The 25,313-nt window shown below is 54.9% G+C and overlaps 10 protein-coding genes across 10 annotated transcripts; 4 read left to right on the top strand and 6 right to left on the bottom strand.

Annotated features, from left to right (window-relative positions):
- Positions 1 to 293: 293 nt before the first annotated feature.
- Positions 294 to 914, bottom strand: PCR2 (Protein PLANT CADMIUM RESISTANCE 2; the record flags this gene model as incomplete). The annotated part of the gene is made up of 2 exons (XM_037324569.1): positions 294 to 622; positions 713 to 914. 2 exons carry the CDS (start codon positions 912 to 914, stop codon positions 294 to 296), a joined length of 531 nt encoding a protein of 176 aa, XP_037176393.1.
- A 1,545-nt stretch (positions 915 to 2,459) lies between these two features.
- naa40 (N-alpha-acetyltransferase 40) lies at positions 2,460 to 3,306 on the bottom strand (the record flags this gene model as incomplete). The annotated part of the gene is made up of 3 exons (XM_037324568.1): positions 2,460 to 2,751; positions 2,819 to 3,145; positions 3,209 to 3,306. 3 exons carry the CDS (start codon positions 3,304 to 3,306, stop codon positions 2,460 to 2,462), a joined length of 717 nt encoding a protein of 238 aa, XP_037176390.1.
- Positions 3,307 to 3,705: 399 nt separating this feature from the next.
- Lyrm2 (LYR motif-containing protein 2) lies at positions 3,706 to 4,309 on the top strand (the record flags this gene model as incomplete). The annotated part of the gene is made up of 3 exons (XM_037324567.1): positions 3,706 to 3,798; positions 3,908 to 4,048; positions 4,235 to 4,309. The coding sequence occupies 3 exons, from the start codon at positions 3,706 to 3,708 to the stop codon at positions 4,307 to 4,309; spliced, it is 309 nt and encodes a 102-aa protein (XP_037176391.1).
- A 226-nt stretch (positions 4,310 to 4,535) lies between these two features.
- Positions 4,536 to 5,229, bottom strand: rpmJ (50S ribosomal protein L36; the record flags this gene model as incomplete). The annotated part of the gene is made up of 2 exons (XM_037324566.1): positions 4,536 to 4,625; positions 4,807 to 5,229. The coding sequence occupies 2 exons, from the start codon at positions 5,227 to 5,229 to the stop codon at positions 4,536 to 4,538; spliced, it is 513 nt and encodes a 170-aa protein (XP_037176963.1).
- Positions 5,230 to 5,733: 504 nt separating this feature from the next.
- Positions 5,734 to 7,544, bottom strand: CGCA056_v009318 (Threonine dehydratase; the record flags this gene model as incomplete). The annotated part of the gene is made up of 2 exons (XM_037324565.1): positions 5,734 to 7,260; positions 7,326 to 7,544. The coding sequence occupies 2 exons, from the start codon at positions 7,542 to 7,544 to the stop codon at positions 5,734 to 5,736; spliced, it is 1,746 nt and encodes a 581-aa protein (XP_037176962.1).
- A 907-nt stretch (positions 7,545 to 8,451) lies between these two features.
- On the top strand, positions 8,452 to 9,251 carry CGCA056_v009317 (Respiratory supercomplex factor 1; the record flags this gene model as incomplete). The annotated part of the gene is made up of 3 exons (XM_037324564.1): positions 8,452 to 8,516; positions 8,586 to 8,656; positions 8,707 to 9,251. 3 exons carry the CDS (start codon positions 8,452 to 8,454, stop codon positions 9,249 to 9,251), a joined length of 681 nt encoding a protein of 226 aa, XP_037176971.1.
- Positions 9,252 to 9,984: 733 nt separating this feature from the next.
- Positions 9,985 to 11,885, top strand: RTC5 (Restriction of telomere capping protein 5; the record flags this gene model as incomplete). The annotated part of the gene is made up of 2 exons (XM_037324563.1): positions 9,985 to 10,050; positions 10,128 to 11,885. The coding sequence occupies 2 exons, from the start codon at positions 9,985 to 9,987 to the stop codon at positions 11,883 to 11,885; spliced, it is 1,824 nt and encodes a 607-aa protein (XP_037176970.1).
- Positions 11,886 to 12,223: 338 nt separating this feature from the next.
- On the bottom strand, positions 12,224 to 13,586 carry CGCA056_v009315 (uncharacterized protein; the record flags this gene model as incomplete). Its single annotated transcript, XM_037324562.1, has 3 exons — positions 12,224 to 12,688; positions 12,747 to 12,866; positions 12,921 to 13,586. 3 exons carry the CDS (start codon positions 13,584 to 13,586, stop codon positions 12,224 to 12,226), a joined length of 1,251 nt encoding a protein of 416 aa, XP_037176969.1.
- Positions 13,587 to 15,473: 1,887 nt separating this feature from the next.
- Positions 15,474 to 21,343, bottom strand: CGCA056_v009314 (Subtilisin-like protease 6; the record flags this gene model as incomplete). Its single annotated transcript, XM_037324561.1, has 11 exons — positions 15,474 to 15,736; positions 16,768 to 16,817; positions 16,875 to 16,989; positions 17,051 to 17,163; positions 17,216 to 17,359; positions 17,419 to 17,802; positions 17,872 to 18,128; positions 18,211 to 18,626; positions 18,689 to 19,058; positions 19,107 to 21,205; positions 21,256 to 21,343. The coding sequence occupies 11 exons, from the start codon at positions 21,341 to 21,343 to the stop codon at positions 15,474 to 15,476; spliced, it is 4,299 nt and encodes a 1,432-aa protein (XP_037176968.1).
- Positions 21,344 to 23,372: 2,029 nt separating this feature from the next.
- fimD (putative fimbrial assembly protein FimD, serogroup D) lies at positions 23,373 to 25,283 on the top strand (the record flags this gene model as incomplete). Its single annotated transcript, XM_037324560.1, has 2 exons — positions 23,373 to 25,225; positions 25,277 to 25,283. The coding sequence occupies 2 exons, from the start codon at positions 23,373 to 23,375 to the stop codon at positions 25,281 to 25,283; spliced, it is 1,860 nt and encodes a 619-aa protein (XP_037176967.1).
- Between the last annotated feature and the right edge of the window lie 30 nt (positions 25,284 to 25,313).

Below are 25,313 nucleotides of genomic sequence, written 5' to 3'. Positions count from 1 at the left end.
GGAGCCGACGTTCGATCTAACGCGTCAACAATCAGACGAGGAACCTGAAGTGATTCATAGCTGTGTCTCATGCCAGACGGGCCAATAAGCTCTTCCTCGAATTATTATACTTGAATTCTTATAGGTAAGTGCGTGCCCCGACGACTCCATCCAGTCGCCTGTGGTTGCCCCAATCCATCGGGTATCCCATATCCTTAAACCATGTCCATGAACAAAAAGAAAGCCAAGCAGCACCATCCCTCGTCGCCAACTTTCAGACAACCTCGTTTGATCGTACAAGTTTACCATCCCGCTTAGTTGTGCGGCTGCTGCGGCGGCATGTGCATGCCCTCCTTCTGCGGCTGGTACCCCTGGACGATAGGTCCCGTAGACAGGCGGGCCTTGACCTCGTTATCCTGCTGGATGAGCGCGCAGCAGCAGCACCAGTAGCTCACACAGCAGTCGCTCGCGCCAGAGCCCTTGATGCCGAAGCGCTCACGGATCTCGCCGCGCTTCATAAGCGCGTAGATCCACCCGCAACCGGTGAAGCATTGGATAGCACCATAGAGCAGGCAGTCCGTATTGATGGCCTCGTACGTCTGCATCGTGGGGTCGCGCATGCGCTCTGTGGTCTTGCCAATGACTGTGGGATGGTGTTAGTCATAGTTGATCAATGAGGAAAAGAGCCGTCGTCGACGAGAGGCGTGCGTCAGCAGATGTGAGGGAGGCGTACGGATGCATGGTAGCCAGTAGGCCAAGCAGCAGCTGTCAATGGGCGAGCAGCTGCACAAGCTTGCTTGCCATTCCTGGTTCTGGACGGCGGCGCCCTGGGTGTACTCCTGTTGGATGGGCTGCTGCTGGGGCTGGCCCTCATATGGGTTCGGCTGCATTTGCTGTTGCTGCTGCTGTTGCTGCTGCTGTTGCTGGTAATCCATAATGGCGTTGGTCTAGGAGCGTTGAAACCTGTAACGGTGATGACCTGAGCAGCGTATAGGAAAGGCGAGCGAGGTATTGTAATGATGCAGACGGCAGGAAAATGAGGTCGTTCAGACGGATTGGGAACGAGATGCAAGGGGGGGGGGGACACGTTGATATATGAATCGGCCCCCAGAGGTGGCTATGTTTGAAAACGGGAAGGAGCTAATGAAGCAAAGCAGCCAAGGAGGAAGGAAATGAGACAATCATGTGGGAAAGACCAACCAGACGGATGCAGAAGGGGGAGGGGAGTTAAACAGTTGGGCAACGCCTGCGTGAAGCTCGAGAAATGGACCGGAAGCGGTTTAACGTCACACCAAGCTTCTCACCCTGGCCAGCAGCTGAGCCGGAGGGTCAATGAAAAGATTCAGCCAACTTTTTTACCTCAACACCAAAGGTCCGCACTAAACCGTTAGATGGCGCCCCAATCGGCGTCTGGAGAGACGGGGCTCGTGGTGGCATGTTTGCCGGCCGCTTCGTCTCATGCCATATGTCGATGCCTGAATCCTTCCTGTCGGTCCCATATGGCGCTCTCGTGGTGCGGAACCAGATCGGCGGAGAGGACCGCTGCGATCAGACCCTTCACTGTTCACAGACTGTCAATTGGAGTCTGCCTGGCGAGCCCGCCCCTGTGGCTTTCTACCTATTTTGCTGTGATGATAGGCAATATGGGTGGAAGACGTGGGAGGCAGCAGCTGGAGGGGCGCCGCTAGGAAGCGATGGCGTCCTAAGGCTGAGCTTGGCGGGCTGTGTAGCTGGGGACGCTGATGCAGGGGTGGAAGTGAAAGTCCTTCCCTTTCCTTTTTCTCCATTTGCAGATTTCAGCAAGTCAGCCCAAAACTGGCTTGAGTAATTTTCTGAGGTGAGCAGCTGGCATGTGGTAAGATGAGTCTTGTGTAACATGATCCAGAGCATCAACCCCTTTTGGGGCGAGAGAGTCGGCTGCCGTTTGACCTTGTCTTGAAGTGAAGAAACAGCCTTAACTCGACAGCACCAAGTCTTCAAGGGAATAAACTCTCGGCAGGCAGGATTCCCGGAGTTCGTCGCCTTACTCCAAGTGGACAATTCCCTCGACAGCGCTTACTGTGATCGTCGCCGCCAGAGCAAGTCAGGTCCTGCCAAGTGGGTGAGGTGGAATGAAGGAATGCTCAGCCGTGGAAGCGAGAGGTGAGGTACTTTTTAGGCTCAGCTTCCCTGCCGCCGCCCACGGCATGTCCACCTGCAGGGCGGGCAAAGCAAATAAAAACCCACTGTTAATTGCTCGCGGTATGGCACTTGGGACTTGGCCTGCTCGAGCTTATTCCCGACCCATGCAGTAGTTGTGTGTGGTTCCTTCTCAGCCTCAGTTGGCTGTGTGTAACCTCAACCCACCACCATTGCCCGAAATCAACGAGCGAATCTGCAGGACCAGACTAGTCCGTCTATCGATTCCGAATTCGAATATTCGCTGTATCTTGGTATCTCATGAACTTCCCTAATCGGGTGAAGAAAGCAGAGAACATGCATCATGAATCATTCCTCTTGGACTTCTTCACCCCATCAACCTCGGCCTCAACCTGTCCGCCCTCGCGGCGCTGAATCTTTCGGCTCATAATCACATAGTCCGGCACAAACACCTTGCCAAACCGCAACGTCCTCTCGAACGGCGACGTCGCGTCCCTCTCGAACCCCAGCTTCTCGTAGAACCCCCGCGCCGCCTCGTTGGCCACGAAGCACGTCAGCATCACCTTTTCCACGATGGGTATGCTCTCCGCGACGGCGACGAGGTAGTCCATCAGCTTGCGGCCCATTCCCGTGCTACATCACCGTCAGCAAATTTCAAGCATCACGAGCCAAACACCACCACAAAAAAAGCAGAACTTACCCCCGCAGCTTCTCCAACAAGTGAATCTCATAGCAATACACCACCGCCTCGCCCTCCTCAAACGTCGGCATCAGACTCGTGAACCCACACAACCTCTCGCTGTCACCCTCCTTGACGAGCACGTACCGCAGCTCAGGGCTCCGCATCTCCTTGATCTTCGCCGCCGGCTTCCACCCCCACGACGACGCGCGGTAGTCCGCGCCGCTAGTGTACTCCACCATGTCGAAGCACGCCTGCATCTCGTCGACGGACATCTTGGCCGGCGACTTGAGCGCGAGGGTGTACGCCTTCTTGGTCGCGGGGTGCGTCCATGATGTCCAGTCTGCGCTGTCGTGTTATTCAACGGTAAGTGCGTCGTCCATAGCTGTGATGATAGTGTGCTACACGAACCTGGGTTGCCGCAGATGGTCTCTGATGAAGTCCTCGTCCGTCTTGCGGTTCGCGGACTCGATGGGGTTTGTAGGCGCCCTCCGCCGCTTGACGGGCATCTTGAGCTTTTGGACACCAACAGACCAAAGTAGGTAAGGCGATGAGACAAAAGACAAATTCATATAGAACTTGAAATCCTGAAAAATATTCTCCCTGCCAAAGATAAAGGATCCGTGACCTTACTCAGGTCCTCCCTTTTCGCTTCGCTGTAATCCCAGAATCCCAACTCGCTGAACGCGCCCCGACGCGTCCACTAAAGCAAGCATCAAACCCGGGCCGCGGGGCACTACATCCCCTCCAGGGGGCACACTCCCGAAGTTTCCCCGTCCTGACCTCATCCACCCAAAAAGTTTCCATACTCATCCACCATTCGCTGACCCGGAGAGGCCAAGCCAGAGGCTCACTTGAGACCATCATCGAAAGGCTTCAGATGTAGTCGCCCTTTCACCGCGGCACCAATGCCCCCCTTCAACCCCCTGTGGTCCGCTATCCGCAGCTACTCCAATGGCCCGGCCAAGTCGCGCCTCGGGAAGACGCTGAGTCTGGATCATGTATGTTGCCGTTCCCAACTCTCATGCATCTGACATACATAGCCCTGCAAATTTCAACACACAAGGCGCAAATTGGATGGTAAGCACATGGATTTTGACGAGTATACAGTTCCTCCAGCGCTCCCGCGCCCTGTCCCTCTACCGCGAAATCCTGCGCGGCACACAACGCATCGCGGACCCGACCACCCGCGCCGAGTCCCGCCGCTACGCCCGTGATGAGTTTGAGCGTCACAGAGATGTGACGGATATTGTACGCCCACCTTGATCTCTTTCTCTCTCTGCGTCTCCGTCTCTATCTCTTTCTCTCTTCGTCTCTTTCTCTGTCTTTGTCTTTATCTCTGTGTCCATCTCTCTCCGTCTCTGTCTCTCTCCGTCTCTGTCGTTCTCCGTCTCTATCATCTCTGGCAAGCACATTCAAACACTAACCCCAACCCAGAACCACATCCGCTACCTCATCTCAACCGGCAAAACAGAGTTCCAGGGCATGGAGCGGTACATTGACGGAATGTAGAGTTTAGTTGTACTTTTTGTAGTATCCCGATCTGTATAATACAACAGGCCTCTGCCTCAATGCGTCTATTCTCCGTGACGGTCGTTTCTTCTTCCCTCTCATCGCATGACCCCAAACTCGTGAAGTAAAGGGGCTGCGTCGCAGCCTCATCTATGCAGCAACACGTCCTCGCACCAATCTGCCTCCGTAGTGTACACAATCACCCCCCAACCCCGCCCTCGTTCGACTACGACTGGCGCTGCTTGTGTCTCGGGTTCGCCTTGCAGATGACGTAGAGGTATCCGTTGTGTCTCTTGCCGGCCTTGCGGCGGACGATCTGTGAAGAAACATCCCATTAGCCCATGTCCATGCCGTTTTCCCCAGAAACTGGTCCTTCTTCCGCCTACATCTTGACCCCGTCTCCTCCTTCCAACACATCACGCCACCTCTCCTCCTCCCCTCTCCCAGTCCCCCAGCATCCCACCCTCCCCCAACTTCAGAAAAGAAAAAGAGCTCACCTTGCAATGCTCACACCTCTTCTTCACCGAAGAATGCACCTTCATCCCCCTCGTCTGCTGCGCCACCGCGCCCGCAACAGCAGCAGCGGCGCTCTTCTTTGCAAACAGCGCCTCGGTCTTGGCCATCGGCTGCCTCGTCATAATCACCGTCGACATGTTGGCGCGCATGGAGCCCGCAACGACGAGCTTCGCGGCGGCGGCGGCGCAGCATTGCGGGCGGGCGGTCGCGAGGGACAGCGCCCTGAATGAGGCGGCGAGGGAGGCCATTCTTGTGTTTCGGTGCGCTTGGTGATTGCGGCTCGTGGTTTCGAAGTCGACTGCAGGCTGTGGCAGACGACGGGACGGCGAGATCGTGGTCGATTGGGAGGCTCCGCTGGCGACGACGACGACGACGATGTTGAATGACCTGGATGGCTTCGACATCGCGGGAGCTTTTTTGGGTGTGTCACGTGGGTGGATGTCTGTGCGCTTATCGCGTGTTGGTTGTTATCGCGATATGCGACATCGGATGAAAAAGTTGGATTGATGACGGACTGCGGACGACAGGTTCAGCTTTAATTTAGTATTCTGTCATGATTTGATCGTGGACAAGCAGTCGTCTTTGAAAATTAATCTCTTTTATGTGTAGGTTTATATTGAGATCACTTCGCGCAAGCAATCGACCGTCAGTGATAACTCACAACGCCATCGAGACCGGTGGGGCATCCGCCATCGTCAATAAGACATACTTAGAAAGATCAATGGGACTCATTCAGACTGCTTAAAAATGATTGAACACTTTTCTCTATAATGATGCTCTTCCTTTTGTCCAATGTCTACCTTTTTGGACCCCCAGCTCGCCTCATTAAAAACTCCCGACGCCGAACCGAATCATGTACCAGAAGCAAATGTCTATGAACAGAATAATTCGGAGGTTTCTTCCCCCCCTCAGCTTCGGAGGAAAGTCTTGAAAACGCCCGACTGGCTGCAGTCCTCCCACGGGTATCCAATCTCGGTCAGGAACGTCTCGAGATCCGCGACCTCGTCGTCGGGGCAGACAATACCCGCGAGCACCTTGGCCACGTCGCCGCCGTAGTTTCTATAGTTGAACAGGCTGATGTTGAACTTGGGGCGCAGCGTGCGCAGGAACTTCTCGAGCGCGCCGGGGCGCTCGGGGAAGTTGAACATGTAGAGCCGCTCGTGCGGCACGTTGGAGCGCCCGCCGACGAGGTAGCGGATGTGGCTCTTGGCGAGCTCGTCGCCGGACAGGTCCGTCACGGCCATGTCGCTTGCGCGCAGCCGCTCGAGGAGCGTCTGCAGCTCCTGCGTGCGCTGCGACGCCGGCGCCGTGAGCGAGATGCCGATGAGCACGTTGGCGACCTCCTCGGTCGCGTAGCGGTACGAGAACTCGGTAACCGAGTGCGGCATGATGGTGTTGATGAGGTTGGCGAAGGCGCCGGGCCGCTCGGGGATGCTGACGGCGAGCAGGGCCTCCTTGCCCTCGCCGAGCGTCGCGCGCTCCGCGACGAAGCGCAGGCGGTCGAAGTTCATGTTGGCGCCCGAGGTGACGGCAACCATGGTGCGCTTGCGGTCGCTCGGGTGCTGCGCGGTGTACTTCTTGAGGCCGGCGATGGACAGCGCGCCGGCGGGCTCGAGGCCCGCGCGGGTGTCGTCGTACATGTCCTTGATGGCGGCGCAGACCTCGTCGGTGGTGACCTGGACGACCTCGTCGACGACGTCCTTGCAGATGCGGAACGTCTCCTCGCCGACGGTCTTGACGGCAGCACCGTCGGCGAAGAGGCCGACGTTGTCGAGCACGACGCGCTCGCCCTTGGCGAGGGACTGCACGAGGGCGTTGGCGTCGTAGGTCTCGACGCCGATGATCTTGACGTGGGGGGCCATGCGCTTGACGTAGACGCCGATGCCGGAGATGAGGCCGCCGCCGCCGACGCAGCAGAAGATGGCGTCGAGCTTGGACATGTTGATCTGGCCAAAGAGCTCCATGCCGATGGTGCCCTGGCCGGCGATGACGTACGGGTCGTCGAAGGGGGGGATGTTGATGAGGCCGTCCTGGGCGGCGCGGCGGGTGCACTCCTCCTTGGCGGCGTCAAAGTCGGCGCCGTGCAGGACGACGTGGCCGCCGAGCCGGGCGACGTTGAGGTGCTTGATGCTCGGGGTGGCCTCGGGCATGACGATTGTGGCCGGGATCTTGAGCTTGCGGGCCGAGTAGGCGACGCCCTGGGCGTGGTTGCCGGCGGAGCAGCAGACGACGCCCTTCCAGCTGACGGCGGGGTCGAGGTGGGCCATCTTGTTGTAGGCGCCGCGCAGCTTGAAGCTGAAGACGGGCTGCTGGTCCTCGCGCTTGAGGAGGACATTGCACTCGAGGCGGTTGGAAAGGTTGACGGCGGGCTGGAGGGGGGTGACCTTGCAGGCTTCGTACACGCGGGAGGTTGCGGCGGCGATGAGACGGAGGTACTGTGAAGACTGCGGGTTAGTTTCTCTCCCAGTCAGCCATTGAGGGCCGTAAAGATGTTTCTCACGTCTGGGTTGCCATCAGGGAGGAGGTAGTCCTCCGGGACAACGGTCTTGATGCGGTTGCGCTTCTCCTCCGGCGGCGTGGACGGGTTGGCGCTGTACTCGGTCAGGGACATGCCGCTGGGCTGCGGGGTGCGAGGTCGGGGCGCGTGGTCGCCATTGACGCCGTTGAGGGTGCCGTTTGTCATGACGGCGACGACGGGGGTTTCGGTCGACTCGGACATGGTGGTGAGGAGGATTGTTGCAGGATGAACGAGAGGACGGGACTGAGTCGGCGACGACAACAATCGTGGCCGGGAGGCTTCAACTAAAAGAAATGGCCTGGGCGAAGAGTCACCGACAGCGATGGCCTGGATTAAACTGGAAATTTGTTCATAGTGGGGCACACATCGGAGCTCAATTCGGTGTCGCGGGGTAGAAATCGGACGGTTTTTGCGGTGAGGTGCGCTATTGGCGGCGCTGGGATTGGCTGGAGGACCCCTGTTCGTGCTGCGGTGCCAGCAGGCCGGCTGCCGTTCCCCTGCGTTTGGCTGGGTCTCTGGGCGACATCGGTTGGTTTGCGTCTCCAAATTGAGTTTGTCCAACCTCTTGAATTGTGACTCAGCATGAGTTGGTAGGTGTTACTAAGTAAATCCTTAGTAACTTGTACTGTATGTGTTCCAGGGAATGCAATTGAGTTGATTGTTGAAGTGACACTGAGCAATTGGTCATGAGGTAGAGATGGATCGTGAAATCCACTATTAGAGACTCACTCAATGAATTGCGATGATTGAGTTCCACTGTGACCTCAACTCTGAATGCTTGGTCCGTGCGGCAGTTGCCATTCGTGTTGCCTGAGGTTTCAGCGCAGATGTCTTAATTAAGAGGTGGAAGGCACAATTGCTTGGTTACCTAAGCAGTCCTAAGTGCCGGGATTTGCCGCAAATGTGCTCAAGGGTCGAGCTCCGGCGGCGCGTCCAGCCAGCTGCCCGCCAGACCCCGAAAATCAAAGGGCCCGAGAGTCCATTTCATCATCGAAGTTCGCCGACCACTGCAAATCGCATGACTGCGCTGCCGACTCTGCGACCTCAAAAAGTCAACAACCACCACCCCGGCACAACGAGTTGAACACCCAATCGCACTCTCGCAAACATGCCCGGCGACGACAGACTTCCAGTCATGGACAGGCAGATGCCCTCGTCCTTTGACGAGAACAAGTAAGCTGCACGCGAGCAGGGACCACAGCTCAGACCCCAAGCGTTGCTAACCGTCGACCCCGCCAACAGTGACTTCTACGATGAGCGCATCATGCACAAGGTCTTCCGCAAGCTGAAGGAAGAGCCCCTCATTCCTCTTGGTACGTCTGCTTCTCTTTGCTTCTTTCAATCGCAGTCTAACAACCACCAGGTTGCGGTCTGACCGTCTACGCTTTCTACGCCGCCTGGCGCGCAACCCGTCGCGGCGATGCCGTCCAAGCCAACAAGATGTTCCGCGCCCGTGTCGCCGCCCAGGGCTTCACCGTTCTCGCCATGATTGCCGGCAGCATGTACTACAACAAGGACCGCGAGCGCACCGCCGAGCTGCGCAAGATCAAGGAGGCCAAGGACGCCGAGGAGAAGAGGCAGCGCTGGATCCGCGAGCTCGAGGCCCGTGACGAGGAGGAGAAGGCCCTCAAGAGCCTGATGCAGCAGCGCCGCGCCAAGGCGGAGGCGAGGAGTGCCGGCGGTGCTGCTGCGGAAGAGACGGAAAAGAAGGCGAGCGGCGGCGGTGTTTTGGGTGCGATTGGTCTGTCGGGCTGGAGCAAGCCTGCCGAGGGTGCGGCGCCGGAGGCACCGGCCGCGGCCGAGGGGCAGAAGGACAAGAAGGAGAACCCCAAGAGCTCACTTGGTGTTATTGGCGAGCTCTACGGACGGAAGCCGTCGGATGGATCGTCGGATGAGCCCAAGAAATGAGGAAAGAGACGATTTGTTGTTGCATCGACTTACGGCTGCGTTGTATAGTATTGGCATGGCATTGGCATCGAGGACGGACCTTGACGTCTCATTGAAGACTCCCCTCCGTCGTACATAAAAGCACTGGGCAATAATAGGCGGCGCAATTGGTTTGAATAGATCATCTGTTTTGGATGAGGCCGGTGACATGGTGCAGGTTTGCATGGAGAGCTTGGCTGCAGAGTCACTTGACGCACGCTCTTGGGTTCTCGTTATCTAATAAACTGTAAATTGGTCATCGAGTTACATAAATGACTAACAGCAATGTCTTGTTACCCTGCGAAGTTCCAGGTGGTCTGAGGTCTCGATGATTTTATGCGTGAACATGCTCTGGGCGGGAGATCATCACCTGTGGAGGGGCAGGGGAGCTCGGGCCAGTGACGTTGCGGGGCGCTTCGTCCACTCGCCGCAGTGGCTTGACCCCCTGGCCTCCAGACTGTCACCCCCAAGACATGACGCGCTGGGCGCCTGGGGGATGGAAGGGGGGTCCTGATCTGACACCTGCAGCTGAGCTCTGGGCGCTGGGTTTCCCATTATGCAATCGTTGGCTGCTCATGCACCCCAGGCTCCCGTCATTCATCTACCTCCATCTTCCCCAGAACATGGCCATGGCCGTCGATGACTGCTCCACGGCAAGCCATACTACTGCAACTACTTTCACTGATGCTTATTGATACCCCATTACGACCACATCATGGGCCAAGCATTGTCGGACGAGAATCCGCGGCAGCTGTCGCACGAGGAGCTCACCCGTGAACTGGTCAGTCGCTGTCTCTCTGCCCCTCCAACCCACCTTGAAGCATCGTAGAGACGACTGCTGACCATGACCACCAACAGGCCAGCCGCTTCGCCGAGAAGTGCTTCACCAACCTCGAGCTCTACTCCTTTAAGGATGTCTTCAAGAGCCTAGCAGATGCGCAGAGCGACATCCACTACCTAAAGGAAGACACTATCGCCCGCTTCCTCGAGATACCCGACATCCTCCATGTCTCGCCCGTCATATTCCAGATGGTGTCCTACATAGGCGCCTTTCCCTTCCTCCAGGACGCCCCCGCCGTCCTCGGCCTCGAACAAATGATCATGGTGGTCGTCATCATGACGGCGAGGTACAAAAAGGTTTTAGCAAAGGGGGCCCAAGACCGGGCGAAGCTTCTGTTCAAGAGTCTTGCCGTGTACGATCGGAAAGCCTCGATTGCTGGAGTCGACGAATCAAAAGAGGAGGTCAAGGACGCTGAGGTTGAGGCCAAGGACGAGCCGGCCAGGAGTCACGTCACTGGCTTCGCCGTCGACGAACCTGTGGAAGAAGAAGAGGACGAAGACGATGACCTCGAGATTGCTGCTTTCGAGCTGCTCGATATCAACGATGCGGTCCGACAAGGCGATGCCCCAACGGTCCAAGGAGCCATGATACCAGCCGATAACTTCCGCAAGCTCCTCATGCTACTCATTCTCATAGCTCCTCTGAGTCCTCAGGAGAGGCTGTCAATGTTTGCGACCCGCGTCGTTGGCGATGAGCTCGAAAGCCTCCGCTCGACCGCAGAGAACATTCTGGCCGCATTTTTGAATGTCGAAAAAGCACCTGGAATCAAGTTTAGCCAGTTCAACCGCGTGATACCCGTTTGCTTTCCGTATCTCTTCAACGGCTTCAACCCCTTATTCGAGCACTTTCTATTCTCCAAGAACCTCGACTTTTCAAAACACAAGGGCGACGACCCGACAGCAGAGAAACAGCCCGAAGAGGTCGTACAGCCTTTGCTCCAGGACAGCTCAGACATCATGAACCTGAACGTCCTTTCGCAACTGTCCTTTTTCATCCCGGGTTCGGACCTCTTCCGCCGATTGAGGCTCCTGTACTCCGGCAACGACGCGGGCTTTTCCATGGGCAGCTTCGAAACCAAGGTGTTCAACTGGAGAGCACCAACGATCCTTCTCGTCCGTGGCAGCCGCATCAACGATGAACCCCAGGGTGGCCAGGAAGCAACGTTTGCGGCATCAATACCCCCACGCCGCTTCCCTCATGGCAGCAAAGGAGAGCGTCTCACCTTCGGTGTGTATCTCAGCACACCTTGGAAGCATACTTCGAAGGAATGCTTCGGCGAGAGGGATACGGTTCTGTTTCAATTGGAACCTATCCACGACGTCTTCCCAGCGTCGAAATACAACTCAGACTACGTCTCTTTCACCAAGCAGCCAGCCAACCGGCCCATGCTGGGAGTCGGATGTCCTCACCCAAGATCGACGCAGGCACACCGACGAAATACAATGATGTCCCTCGGCTCGGTATCCCTTTTGTTAGACGACTCTTTTGTGTACGGCGTGTTCACACATGACTGGACGGCAGGCGGCGGCGCGTTCCAGACGAGCGTGACCCGCAAATTTGACTTCCAGGACAGATTCGAGATCGAGAGCCTCGAGGTCTGGGGATGCGGTGGGGACGAGGAGGCCAAGGCACAGGCAGAGCGATGGGCGTGGGAGGCTCGGGAAGCGGAAGCGCGGAGGAAGATCAACCTCGGATCGGGTGACATCGCCGCTGATCGCGGGTTGTTGGAGATGGCTGGGCTTGTTGGGCAAAACCGCAGCGGCGGCTCTACGTAGTAAGTCGGCACCCTTGTGAACTAAAGCTTACGAGAACGGTGCGAGACGGTATTGATAGAGGCACACCATTGGGTACGATGTTTTGGGATAGGGCGTCATCAAACTCGGAGGACCAGGATACAGAAATAGACATTTTATTACCGCGACTACAGATACTAGCGCCACTGCGCCAGTATTCTTCACCCCGAGTAAACCAAAACACGGCGAGACATCTTTCGGCTCTTACAACGGGACGAACCAGATACCCTCCACGACGTGGGCAAAAGTTTACGTTCTCTGGGCTTCCCAAACACGCCCCCCTCCTCTCTCATCTGAGGGAAACCAGTGGGCGGTCGCATTCAAAGGTTGCGCTCAAAGGCCCCAACCGTCCGGCCAAACTGCTCGTACATGTTGAAGTAATCGCCGCGGATCAAGTAAACCTTGGCATCGGTGCCGAGCTTGCGGTCGACCGAGGTGCGGACGCTGTCGAGGGAGAAACCCAGGTTTTCGAGAACGCGGATGATGCGGACGTTGGCGTACGTCTGGTACTTTGAGATGGGCGCCTTCTCCTCGAGCAGGCGGAGGAGGGAGCGGAAGCCGAAGAGGCGCGTGTGCCTGAGCACGTTGACGGCCTCCGCCTCGTTGTCGCGGGGGAGGATGGTGGGTGTCGGGGAGGGGGAGAGGGAGGTGGTTTGAGGAACGGGGGCCGGGCGGACGGTTGTGTTCCTAGACGTGGCGGGGAGGGGCCGGGGAGGGACGGCTGGTCCGGGACCCGTGGGAGGGAGTTGAGGGACGGTGGTCAGTTGGAGGTTGGAGCCGGCGAACTTTGGGGGGGCTTTGTTAGCTTTCACGGAGCGGAGCGGGGTGTTGAGGTGGGCTTACGAGGGTGGCGCAGCGAGCAATCTTGAACTGCTCCTCCTCGGTGAAGGAGGAGGTGTACTCGAGGGCGCGGCCGAGCGTCCAGAAGGTCCACTCGATCTCGCGGAGGCCGTCGAGGACATACTAATCAGACTTTTAGCCGTTGGACATCAACACCAGGGGGAGGAATGCTCTCACGATGTAAGGGCCCTTGTTCTCAACCAGCCACGGGACGTACTCGGGCGAGAACTGCTCCACGGGCCTGCGGAGCTCCTGGGCCTTCCACGCCGCGCCTTGGAAATACCTGCAGACGCCGTCGGCGTTGAGGCCGACGTGGAAGTCAGGGATCTTGGGGCGGCCGCCCGTGGGCTGGGTGCCATTGTTGGCGAGGACCGCCGCGAGGACCCCAAGGACGGGTTTAAAGAGAAAGAGGATTAGCGCTCCGATCCCAAGGGCAGCCTTTCTGCCTTTTTCGAGCTCCGCGGTCTTGTTCTTGTTCTGGTTCTCGACGTGGGCGCCGGCCCACTTGAGCGTGACGGGGTAGGGGTCGGCGTCCGCGGCGGTGAAGTTGGTGACGTGGGTGTTGGCGATGAGGGCGGCGCGGAGGTCGGCGTGGACGCTGGCCCAGGCGGCGGCGCCCTCGGTGTCGAGGTCGACGGAGGCGAGGTAGGCGGCCTCCTCGCCGTCGAGGTAGGTGCCGGGGGCGGAGTAGGCCTTGTCGGCGTCCTCGCGGTCCGCGGGGGTGAAGGCGGCGTTGCTGAACTCGGGGACGAGGACGGGGACCAGGCCCTGGGATTGGGGCACGGCGGCGGAGAGGGCCGAGCCCGCGAGGGCTGCGACGGGGAGGATGAAGGAGGGCTTCATCGTGATAGGTGGGTTGAGGGGTTGTAGTAAGGGAAACGAGTGTATGTCTGTGTGTGTTTGTATGGAGGAAGAAGCAGGTAGGAAATGTGATTGAATCTGTGCAGTTTTTGGTTGTTTTATATGTCTTCATCCAGGATGGCGAGCAGGACAAGAGATTAGTTGATAGCATGGCGAATGCCGCGATGGCACCTGGAGGGATGAGTTCAGGGGAGGCGTTGGTTTGAGCGTTATTGACGATGTAATGGCGCTCTCAACAGTATGCGGGGAGGCCTTCCCCTTTTCGATATTTGCGGGCATAGAGTTCTCATATATTTCTGTATACAGGCTGTGGTTGAATTAGGCTCTCGTGTTACGAAATACAAGTTCAATGAAAGATGCACAAGTTCGACACGTTCCGGGTTGGTGCCACCTCTGATCGACTCTCATGTCGATCTTGACGTCAATTAAGGTATTCGATCAGGCACATTGGTTCCACATTCAACGCCACATCGAAACGTTTAGCAATTATTGCCATGCCTCCATCTTCCATACTTCACATGCGGCGGGGTTTAACTTCCATGCTTCAAGCAAAGACTGAAAGGATATACGGCGACAGGGCATACAGAACCGAGAAGCTTGACACGGGATCCGACGATGGGAGGTTCTGTACGTAGCTGTAAGGTATGAAGATCGGCCGTGTTTCCTTCAGTCATATATAAGTTCACAGAGGAATTCTTGACAAAACGGGGTGTGCCCGCGGCCGGTAACCTGCCATATGAAAGTATAAACGAAAGGTCAGAAGGCAAAACGAATGAAGATCGGCCGCAATTTGGCCAGACGGATCAAGGTGCCCCCGTCGAAATTAAGATTAACTGGATTGTCTGAATAGCCTCATTTTGTATATCTGATTGCTCGATTCGCTTGATTGTATTTGACAGGTATACAGCGCTGCCAGGAGACAATTATCCTTGTGCTTCAGATTGACAGCCTCTTTCAAAAAACGACGGGGATGTATCTCTGGTGTTTTTCTGGAACGGGAAGAATGCTTGGTAGCCATTCTGGTTCTTGAGACCACCTATTGTTACCGCGCTAGGGCAACTACCTTTATCATGTGCTCGCAATCGTCGTCTTCGTTGCCTCCATCTCTAATATCTTCGTTTCTGCTATTGTTATAGTATCTTTGTTGTTGTCTCTCTCTAACTGCTATCCATGTAAGCTCTCTTCAACGAAGTAAAGCCTTAAATGTACGGGTATCAAGCATTCAAGAAATGTAGCCGCGCAGGCACAGGAACATCAGGCAGTCTCCGCCTTTTTACATCTCAATGACTATTCAGCGGGAGCTTTTGCGCCGTAGACCCGGCTTCATATCGATCACAGATCAGAGAGAAGAGGGTACAAATGCGAGTCTGGTCCAACACTGTCTGTTTTTGCTAATTGACTTGACTATCAAGCAGCATATGAAAGCATTACTTACGCCAGGGCATAAGAAATAAATCCCGATCCTTGCGTTCATAGACAATTCGCCTCCGAGTTCCAGGGGAGGCAGATTCCAAACAGACACCGTCTTTCCCGACACCACGTAACTTTCACTCCTTCGTACCAAAGAAAAAAGCTCAAGAAAAAATTTCCCCACAATTATACCCTCAAGTTTGAGCAATTCCATGTGCGAATCACCATTCCTCAATAAGCTTCGACGCCCGACAACGAAAGCTTCCTCTTCCAGCTTGGTCCGCTAGCGAAACGCTTGTCCTTGAATCACTAAAGGGAATTCACCTGGGCTTGCGCGGATTTCCATCGGTTGTTCTCGTTAGCGGATTGTTGTTTTCTTCCAATGTAGCAGTCAAAGGGGGCAATGAAGCGCATTTCTGTTGTGTCAGGGAGGTTCTCTTACGCATCATCCCGCGAGACTTAGGCCTCGAACTTGACCGCCTCGCCCTGCTGCTCATTTGCAATGGGTACCGCGGACTCATCCCCGTTGACCCAGTTGTTCTCGTCCAACGGGACTTCCATGTCCAGCTGGGTGTCATTCCCGTCCAGCATCGCTTTCTGGTACGATTTGCCATTTTCCTCCATATTGCCTCCGGAGAGTTTGGGCTTGGCCGCGGCAGAGTGAATGAAGGCCATGGCGACGACCACAAGAGAGAGCTTGAGGACACGCATTGTATCTGAGTCTGGTTTGGCCGGATTTGTTATTGTTCTTTCCGAAGTAAGCCTTTGTGAAGAAGTGCTGTGCGTGCTGTTCCAGAGACTTTGAGTAATCGCTCGGACCGGAGCATCTGGACTTATAGTTGCTTTCCCAAATTTCATGGATCATCAGAGCCTCAGGTGTCTGATTCGGGTTTTCCAACTTTGGTGTTCAGATCTGGCGGGGAGACGTACGTTCAACGCCCAGATCGATGGTTACAAGCCTATTACGCTCTCGAGACCCTAATGCTTTTGGCTTCATCCCATGTTCTTAGACAAACCCAGAAATAAAAGGTATATCGTAGGGTGGTTTGTCCTCAGTGTGTACGCGACGAGTCCCGAAGCCGACTATCTCGCTGTACACCTCTGACCGGCTCCAGTGGGCTTATTGTCTAGGACCGGGTCGGAAGTGGCCATGCATTGCCTTTCCTGGGACCACGGTAAGCGGAGACGATCTCGGCATTTCATTCAAGCTTAAACCGGATCTTATTTACCCAAATTTGGGTTTGGCGCCATGTCCTGAACCGATATCTCGACCGAAAATGTCCAAAGTGCACGCCCCTGTGCATCACGACTCAAATTCATCTCAGTCTTGAAATCCCTTGGCTGCATACCCTATCTACCCCAATAAATGAAAATATTGCAGCAGGCAAAGATCACTTCCCAACTTGTGTTAGAAAAAAGCCAGCGGTGGGTGCATGTCAATATTGAGGCGTCGAGGCACGATGATGCATAATCTTCTTACGCGGACGTCAAAATTTTTGAACAGTAACTCTCGAAGTGAAATGAATGTCGCAAGGAAATCCTCAACTACCTAACAGCCGAAAACATTGCCCAATCTGAAAAGATTCTAAATGGAGAGCATCGATGGAACGTTCTGGGCTTCTCCCCACCTCAGACCTGGGCCCATCAGTGATCGCCCAATGCGCTCCATGGCCATATCTGTTTTTAAGTACACATTTACAAAGTAATTGATCAACATGAACTCATTCGCAAGGCCCTTGTGGCCGGGAGCAACCAGGCTCGAGGTCTGGAGGTGTCGGGGGGGTCTCCTCGCACTCGCAGTAGCTGAGAGAGGGTGTTTTCGTCAGTATGTTACGCTTGGAAGGATCTGTAGAAACTCACTACTCTTTGCCCGAAGCCGTCTTGTGCTCCTTGCAGATTCCACGCTCGGTTTCCTTGCAGTTCTTGTAGCCAGCACACGAGTTGACCGCCTGGTCAATGTTGCACTCCACAGGCGCTGAAGTTTGATGTCAGTTTTACATATCCCAATTTGACAACAAGCGATCATGTATGCTTACCTGGAGATGTTGCAGTCGGGGGTTTGACGGTGGTCGAGGGCGGCTTGGGCGCAACCATGGTTGGTTTGACCACCGATGTGGTAGTAGGCTTGGGATCGGTGCACTTGCATTGCCTACGATGTGCCATGAGGGCGTGCAAGATCAAACTTTTTCTGAATGTCTTACCGGATGGCGAATGAACCCATAGGAATGGTCGTCACGCAGGACTTCTTCTTAGAACCATCGCAGATCAGGGCCTTACAGTCTTCGTCGACAGTGCAAACGGCGGGAACCTTGTCCTCCTCTTTCGGATCAACACATTCGCATTGTCTGTTCACCGTTGTTAGTCATTGTTGTAGAAACGTATGGGGGATCCGTCGGTATAGTACTTGATTGGGATAGGCACGGCTACCGCTGACTTGGCCTTGCACTTCTTGGCTTCCGTTGACTTGCAGGTGAGACCGTCACACTCACTTTCTTCGTTGCAGGTCAAAACTGGGCTAGTAGTCGCGGTCGTTGAGGTGCTTCCGGTCAATGTGGTAGGCTTGAACGTTAGCGTCGCATCGCCAGTTGACGTCGATGCCATGGATGTGGGAAGCACTGTCGTTGACACGCGGGTGAAGGTATCTGTGGCAGAACAGAAATCGATCTCAGTTGTAGTGCCGTCTCGCTTGACCTTCATGGGGTTGCATTGCTGCAGGCGGTCCAAGAAACGATGATATCTCTCGCGCAGCCTCTGTCGATTGGGATCGGCTGGCTGAGTCGCTGCATCTCTGTTCGAACCCGCAGTTAGCGTCCAAACCCATTTTGCCCGTACGAAGACGAAAATGGCGAGGACTTACACGTCGCGTTTCGGACCATCAACCATGTTATATGCAATTCGAACGCGCTTGGGAAGTTCATATTCCTCCCGTTCATACTCTCTGAAGCGATTGAACACCGCCTCTTGCGGGACCCATTGGAAAGAGGCAAACGCTTCGATGACCTGCTTCATCTGGAGACCAACACTGCGATAGTCTGGTTCTCGTTGTGACTTCTCCTTGTACTCGAAAACGTCACTGAAATCGGGATGTGCCAAGAGGTAGGCTGCCAAGCCGGCCTATGATTCGAAGTGTGCATGTTAGTAATGGCTCCAGCTCTGGTGAACCTTTCGTCAAGGGTGCTTGAGAAATTTCACTTACCACTGCTGGAGAAGCGAAACTGTTCCCTGTCATCTTCACAGTGCTTCTAGTGTCGGCCGGGTCACCGATGCAGCCCGTCACATCTTCGGCCTGTGCGTAGATGGTAACGCTTCCACGACGATTCGCATTGGGATGAGGGCTGCCATCCTGCATCGGCGGGTCGCTTTTCATCTTCCCTTCTGGCTCAGAGGTTGCTTGAAGTGATCCATCAGCATGAACTCCTCCGACGGTAATAAGTGAGTTCTCTTGTGTTCCAAGAAGTTGCGGAAGATGGTCCCCTAGTCTGTCCGGCGACGGGGATTGAGCACCGTTCCCGGCAGCCATGACGAAGACACCGCCAAGTTCCTCCAGGTCTTCGATGAACGCCTCAAAGTCGGCTTGGATGTCATCAAAAAGGGCGATGTCTCTTTTGATACCTGAATAAAAGTTAGGTAACTACTCACGAGGCCAGTAGAACCTGGATCACGAGGATACGTACCGAAAGATACATTCACAACCGCCTTGCCCTTAAGCGAAGGGTTCGCGCGCAGAATTTGAGCTCGAATGTGGTTGAAAGCATCAATGAGTGCCACCCGTCGGCTCTGGATTGGCCCGTAGCTGCCGTTGTTTCGTTTCTGTGCCGCCTTCCACTTGATGAAGTACAGGTCAGCGTTCGATGCCACGCCTAAGGTGGTGCCTCCAGCAACGCAAGCTACGGAGGTACCGTGTCCTATCCTGCGCTGGCCATCGTGAAAGTAGTCCTCCGAGTTATCCGGTGCGAGCTTGTCGAGTGCAACCTTGGACAAATCGACAGCGTTCTCGTTTTTGACGTAGTAGTCCTTGACCTTTCTTGAGCCTGGAGCGAGTTCCTAAAGCTTTGATTAGCTTGTTCAACCAACATGTCATGTGTTCCATACCTGGTGACCCAAATTGAAACCAGTGTCAATTATGAAGATGGTAACGCCTCGGCCCAGTGAGGAATGATACCGGTAGTCTTGTCTGGAGTCTCCTGAAATCATCCTGAGATGCGCCGGGCTGTTTGGTCTGACATCAGGAGGCGCAGGGCGCCGCTTGTGTAGTGGGCCCCGGGTAGGAGTGCTGCCGGACGTCGCAATCGGGGTCGTGAAGTCGGGAGTCTTTGTGGCGGAAACCTTCTCATACTCCTGGACGTCGAATGGAATATCAGGAGTGACACTTCTCACCCAAGGAATTTGAGCGATACCTGCAGCTTTGAGCACAGTCAAGTTGGTAGTGTATACAGGCCACGCCATCTCAGTCGGCAGCCATTCCTCGGCACCAAGAGTACTTCCAGCGTCGTTGTCAAGGTACTTGGTGAACTTCTTAAAGACAGAAGTGCTGACCTTCCCGCGTTTGGCGGTGATCATGAACATGTCAGTGGGTCCTCGAGGAATTGGTGGCCATGAAGCCTTCTTCTTCGGCGTACCAGACTTGGTTGGGGGATCGGCAAAGATAGTCGTGGAGGTTGGTTGAGATACAGTCGTCGAGTTTGGCGGTTCTTGGGGGTTTCCAGCAAACACGTCATCTACATCGGCCCAGTTGACGGCGCTTAGAACAGCGTAGGCGTCGTAGGCATCGGCTGCGAAACTCAAAGCTGCCATCCCAAGAATCGACAAGTCTCCGAATCTTTCCATGATTGTAGCGTGCAGCTCCGTGGGAATATTGGGAAGGTTCTGGAGCATATTGGCAGTCGACGATGACCAGGTCGCAAACCTGCGAGAATGGGCGTAAGCCGAAAAGAACTTTCCGTTGATGGATCGAAAGGCATCTGGCTGATTTCCTTGATTCATTCGGGCAGACTCCACTTGATTTTGGAACTGAGATGTCTGCTTCGCAAGGTTGATGGCATCTTGGGTCAGATCCGACAGTTCAATGGCTTCTCCAAACCCTGTGCCGGATAGAGGCCCGCCAGGCGCGTTGAGAGCCAGGCGCATGGCCTTGCCGCTGAAGCCGGCCACGGCATCAGCTAATGGACCTGCAGATCCGGAAAGCCCTTCAAAGATCCCCTTCATAGCACCAAATGCACCAGCGCTGCCCCCGGCTGCGGTACCACCACCGCCACCAGGGCTACCTTCGGGAGAGTCGAAAGAGCGTTGTGAAAACTCCACACCATCGATGACACTTGTAGATGAAACTTCCTGAGGTATCTGGACCGTCTTTCCCGCGATCTTCAAGGACCTGTAAGAAAGGGTTGCGGTGCTTCCATCCTTGAGAAAGATCTCAACTGGCTTTTCGTGTTCGGTTGGGGGATAAAACTCAACCCCGTCTAGCTTAACGACAACCGGAAGCGGGACCCACGTATGGTCAAAGGGGGAGTTCACCTCGCCCATGTAGGAAGTCTCAGAGGGAGGCATGGCGGATGTAAGTACAGCCTTGGATGTCCGGGTAGGGCTTTCCTGGGTCTCCTGCTTCGTGGTCTTCGGCGGCTGGTTCACTGAGGTGACAACTTGCTGGGCGGTGCTCAGGCTGCCAAAGGTGATCGGAGTGCCGTCAGCGGTCAATGTTGTTGGTTTTGTTGGAACAGCAATAGTCGTGGATCCCAGTACGACTGATCCTGACGAGATGGTGATGGGGGAACCTCCTCGCGGGGCGTAGGTGACCACCGGCCGGTCAAGCGGAAGGGGTGATCCGTTGAGATTGACAACTGTGACAGTACTGGTGACCGTGGCCGATGTAAGAGTGACTGTGGCAGTATTCTCGACAGTGGTGCCGGAGCTTGGTGCAACGGTAGGTGATGAGCTGTTGGAGTAATGGGCGAAGCTGGTTCCAGATGAGGACGTTGAGATCGACTTTGGCGGAGGAAGCGAATTTCCGGCGGACGCTAGGCTGGTGGGCTTGGTGGAGGTAGAAGCAGAGGCGGATGTATTGTGAGTCGAGAAGGAGGACGACGGTTGGGACGTGGGTATTCCAGTGCCACTTAGAAGGCCCGTCGCACCGCTGACGAATCTGACTGAACGTCCTGGAGGTGGTTCTGCCGTCCGAGGCTCTTTGCCGGGCGCTACAAGAATTAGCAATGATCTAGACAAGAAACGTCTCCTAAAAACTCACTGAGATAAGGCAAGCTGTACGGAAGTAGGGCTGACGCTTCGAATATCATCAGCAGAGCGATCACAAAATAAGTCCGTGGCAAACGCATGGTGAAGGAGAAGCGCGAGGAGTAGAAAGAGCAGGATCGAAAGATGATGGCTGGCTTGAAGATGGAGAGAGATATGACTGACCAGCTACCTGCTTTTATAAAGAAGCAATTCACAGTTTAAGTTGAATCTTTTGGGTCATTGGAGATGGCCGTTGGTGCAAACCTTCAGCTCCAGTTCTACCTCTGGACGTGAGTATCTCGTTTCACAATACCTGGCGTCATTTGCAAAGTTCCAACGCAACGTGTCATCGGAATATAAATTTCCAACCAAATACGAGGAAAGATGTGTCATTCAGACGCAGTTGGGTGAACATTACGAACGTGTTATCGGGGGCGAAGCTGGAGATGAAGACTTCGGGGGCTGAAAGATCAGGTTTTATCTCTCAAATGCGACGACACAGAAACATCAGCGGCTAAGTTCAGGCAGCCTTTCACCCGGCCCGACCAACTGCTCACCCTTCAGTGGTGACGATCTTGAATGGTGGATCTTTGGGGGCTTGCTTCCAACAGAGTGTCGTGATGCCCAGATGTAGTTGTTGGTGCAAATTTACAACGCGGCCGACCAACGACCTGCATGTACCTGCAGGAACCAACAAAGACGTTGGTGCAACACCACGTGATGAACCACGCAACGATCCTATAGCATCAAGCGGACCCCCATGGCCAAGACTGGCTGGCCTCCAACTTCAATTTTAACTTCTGTCTGTCGTAGCTCAACTTGTTGGTTGGACCAACGTCGGCCACCGCTGTCGTAGGTGGTATCGAATTATCTTACTCATGGACACCAACGTAATAAGTCGGGGCGTTCCGCGTGACGCCAGGACTTCCTACTGCATTTGCAAACCCATAGCCCCATTCCGATGTACGCCAGCGGCGTCTTTCGTGACTCCCTGAGGCCTTCTGATGGGATTGTGTATGGGGCGAAGACTGTGTGATGAGATCTGCTGGCCGAGCGGTATCCCGCGTCAAAGTCAAGCAGGGAAGTGTTTCGCGCGCGGTCGGGCAACTTTTGGGAACTTTTTGGAACTGAATGCAGATTACTAACGACTATGCGGAACTTACCATTGCAATCAAATTTATTGCGAACAGCAACTGCAATTAACGCCTGCGCACAAATAACTATATAGTTGAGGGCGCTGGCGGGGGTGCGACCGAGGCTGGTGATCTGATTGGGCGATCAAAGTGGGATACCGCCTGGTTCGATCATACCCCGGATACACACCTCACTCTATCACCTGCGCAGCGTATCATTGGGGGCGACCACGAATGCTATGTTTAGAGGTTGGTGTGATTGATCTGCGTAGCGGGAAAACTGTCGCTTTATCCCCTCAAAGCAATCATGGCAGGTCATGACTCCCGCTGCCCCGTAGCTTAAGCATGCCAAGACGTGGCAACTGACTGCACCACAAAGCAAGAGCTTCGGTGATGGCGAGTCCGCCGTCACTATCTCCTGTTATGCGATGAATAATCGCCCCTATCTCCCCGAGCTGTGACTGAAGTTCATTTTCAGAGTGTCGACAACGCTATTGGAAGCGTTGCTAAAACCATTACACTTCGGATGGGGTCACGTCAGTAGATGATTTCTGCCATCTGTCATGGGGAAAGGTTGTTAACCTTAATAAACGAGTCGCGGCCCTTACCTTCCCCATAGTGTCCATGTTTGCGTCCACTTGGATTGAAGCGCTGGTCTGTGGATTGATCTGCTTCCCTAAATGAGAATTTTAGGGTTATTCCGCCCGCAGCACCTTCAGCATGACCGACAAAAAGCAACTCATGCTTAATCTGGTCATCAATTGGGCGGTAGTTAAATGACTTGCTGATACCCCAATCGGCTACCCCGAACAACAATTGAGGGGTTTTGGGGATCCTTGTCTGTCATGATCAACACCCACACATGAGTCTCTAGAGCCAACATTGAGCGAGCATAAAAACACTCCCAGCCCGGTTGATCCCAAAATGTATCGCTGGCCGTATACTGTGACCTCATCTTTGACTGTTGCCAGCGTTTGGGCTGATGTTGAACGTCATCATGCAATTTCGCTCGGTCCTTTACCTGCTCAGCCTTTTCGCTCTGTACTCTGTCTCCTCTGCTGCCGCAACACCACCACCCCAAGTCCAGACTTACTTCAATCTCGACGGTGCCACTCATGCTGCCAAGGCCCAGGCGCTCAAGGGCTCTGGCTACCGTATAATCTCTCTCAGCTCTTACGGAACTCCTCCTGACAACAAGTATGCCGCAGTTTGGGTCAAGCGGGAGGGCAGCGACCAAGTAACGATTTCTGGCGCGGATCTAGATGGCTACCGAACTTGGATGGACTCATGGAAATCCAAAGGCTATGTTCCAACGCATGTCTCCGCTGCGGGGCCGGCTGCTGGTGCCGTCTTCGCTGCCGTCATGGAGAGGACAAATGTTGGGAAATGGAGCCAACAATGTGGTATTACGAAACCAGGAGATTTTCACTCTGCAACCAACACAAGTGGCGTCGTTAAGGACTACAGCACCTACGGCACCCCTAATGATCGTCGCTACTGCCTAATTGTCCACGAGAACATTGGCAACGCAATGGAAACGATCTTCTACGACACCCCTGGGCCCAAGGAGTTCGCTGCAATCTACGACTCTGAACTCACAAAGACCTTTTGGCGACCGAAACGTCTCTTCGTCGCCGATGATCAACGAATCACACCCCAATTTGCTAGCGACTGGGTTGGTGAGTGGGAGGCAAAAACTGACCTCACCGCGGAACAACTGGACGCCGAACTCAAGTCGCAGGAGCCCCAAAATCGCCTCTATCCGATTCACATCGACGGCGCCGGCACTGGACAGGACACTCGGTTTTCTGTCATCTTCGCTGAGACTGACATCCCTGAGGCCCGCAAGTGGACGGTGACCGGCAAAGACGGCGACCCAGCCATGACTGCGAAACTCGATACCATTATGGAAACATGGATGAAAAAGAACGGTGTGCGTCAGGCCCAAGTCGCGGGCGCCGAAGAGGGTGATATCGTCTTTGAGCGCGGTTATACGTGGGCAGAGAGCAACCGAGCTCCTGTCCAACCGGATGACGTTTTCCTTCTGGCTAGTCTGAGTAAGATGTTTGTCCATGCTGCCATTGACAATCTGATTCAGGCTGGAAAGCTCAAGCTTTCCACACGCGTCTACGACCTCCTTGGCTACAAGCAAGCTAAGGATCCGCGGTCTCTCACTACAACAATCGACCATCTCCTTACGCATAAGACAGGATTTGATCGTTCAAAGTCGGGTGATCCTGGATTCGAGTTTCGGAAGGCCTCTCAATACTTTTACAACAACGCGCGTCCCGCCACATTGCGGGACATGATTGAATATCAGCTCACGAAAACTCTCGATTCCAAACCTGGTTCGAAGTATGTATATGCAAACTACGGCTCAATGCTCCTGGGCTACGTCGTGAGCAACATTACTCAACAGCCATATTTTGACTTCTTAAAGGAGAATATCCTGGAAGGTCTGGATGTTCGTGTCTTCGAGACAGCCGCTAGCAAGCACGCTGTCGATCGCATCATCCAAGACACCCGCTTGACTGGCCTCGACGGCTCGCAGCCGGACTCCACCGCGAATGTGTCCATGGTTTTCGGGGGCGACGGGGCTATCAAAGAGGAGTGCGATGCCGCATTTTCGCTCGCCGCTAGCGCGAGCACCATTGCAAAGTTCATCAGCAAGCACGCCGTCTGGGGTACTGGTGGACGTACTGTTGGCAAGCGTCAAGGCACGCTCGCGGGAGCACGATCTTTTGCCGCATCAGAGAAGTCGGGCCTCGACTGGGTCATCACCATCAACACGCGCGACTTCATCAATGCTGGTGAGGTTGATAACTTGCGATTTAAACTCTTGGAGCCCCTGTTCGTCGAGCCGAATTCATGCTTTTCTTGGCTAAAAAGGCTTTGTGCTAGTGGTTGAACTTCATGTCACTGCCAGCTTTTTTTGTGA

Source organism: Colletotrichum aenigma (genome assembly GCF_013390185.1).
Source record: "Colletotrichum aenigma strain Cg56 chromosome Unknown KSG_Cg56_contig06, whole genome shotgun sequence".
Classification (NCBI taxonomy): domain Eukaryota; kingdom Fungi; phylum Ascomycota; class Sordariomycetes; order Glomerellales; family Glomerellaceae; genus Colletotrichum; species Colletotrichum aenigma.
This window is presented reverse-complemented; position numbering and strand designations above follow the sequence as displayed.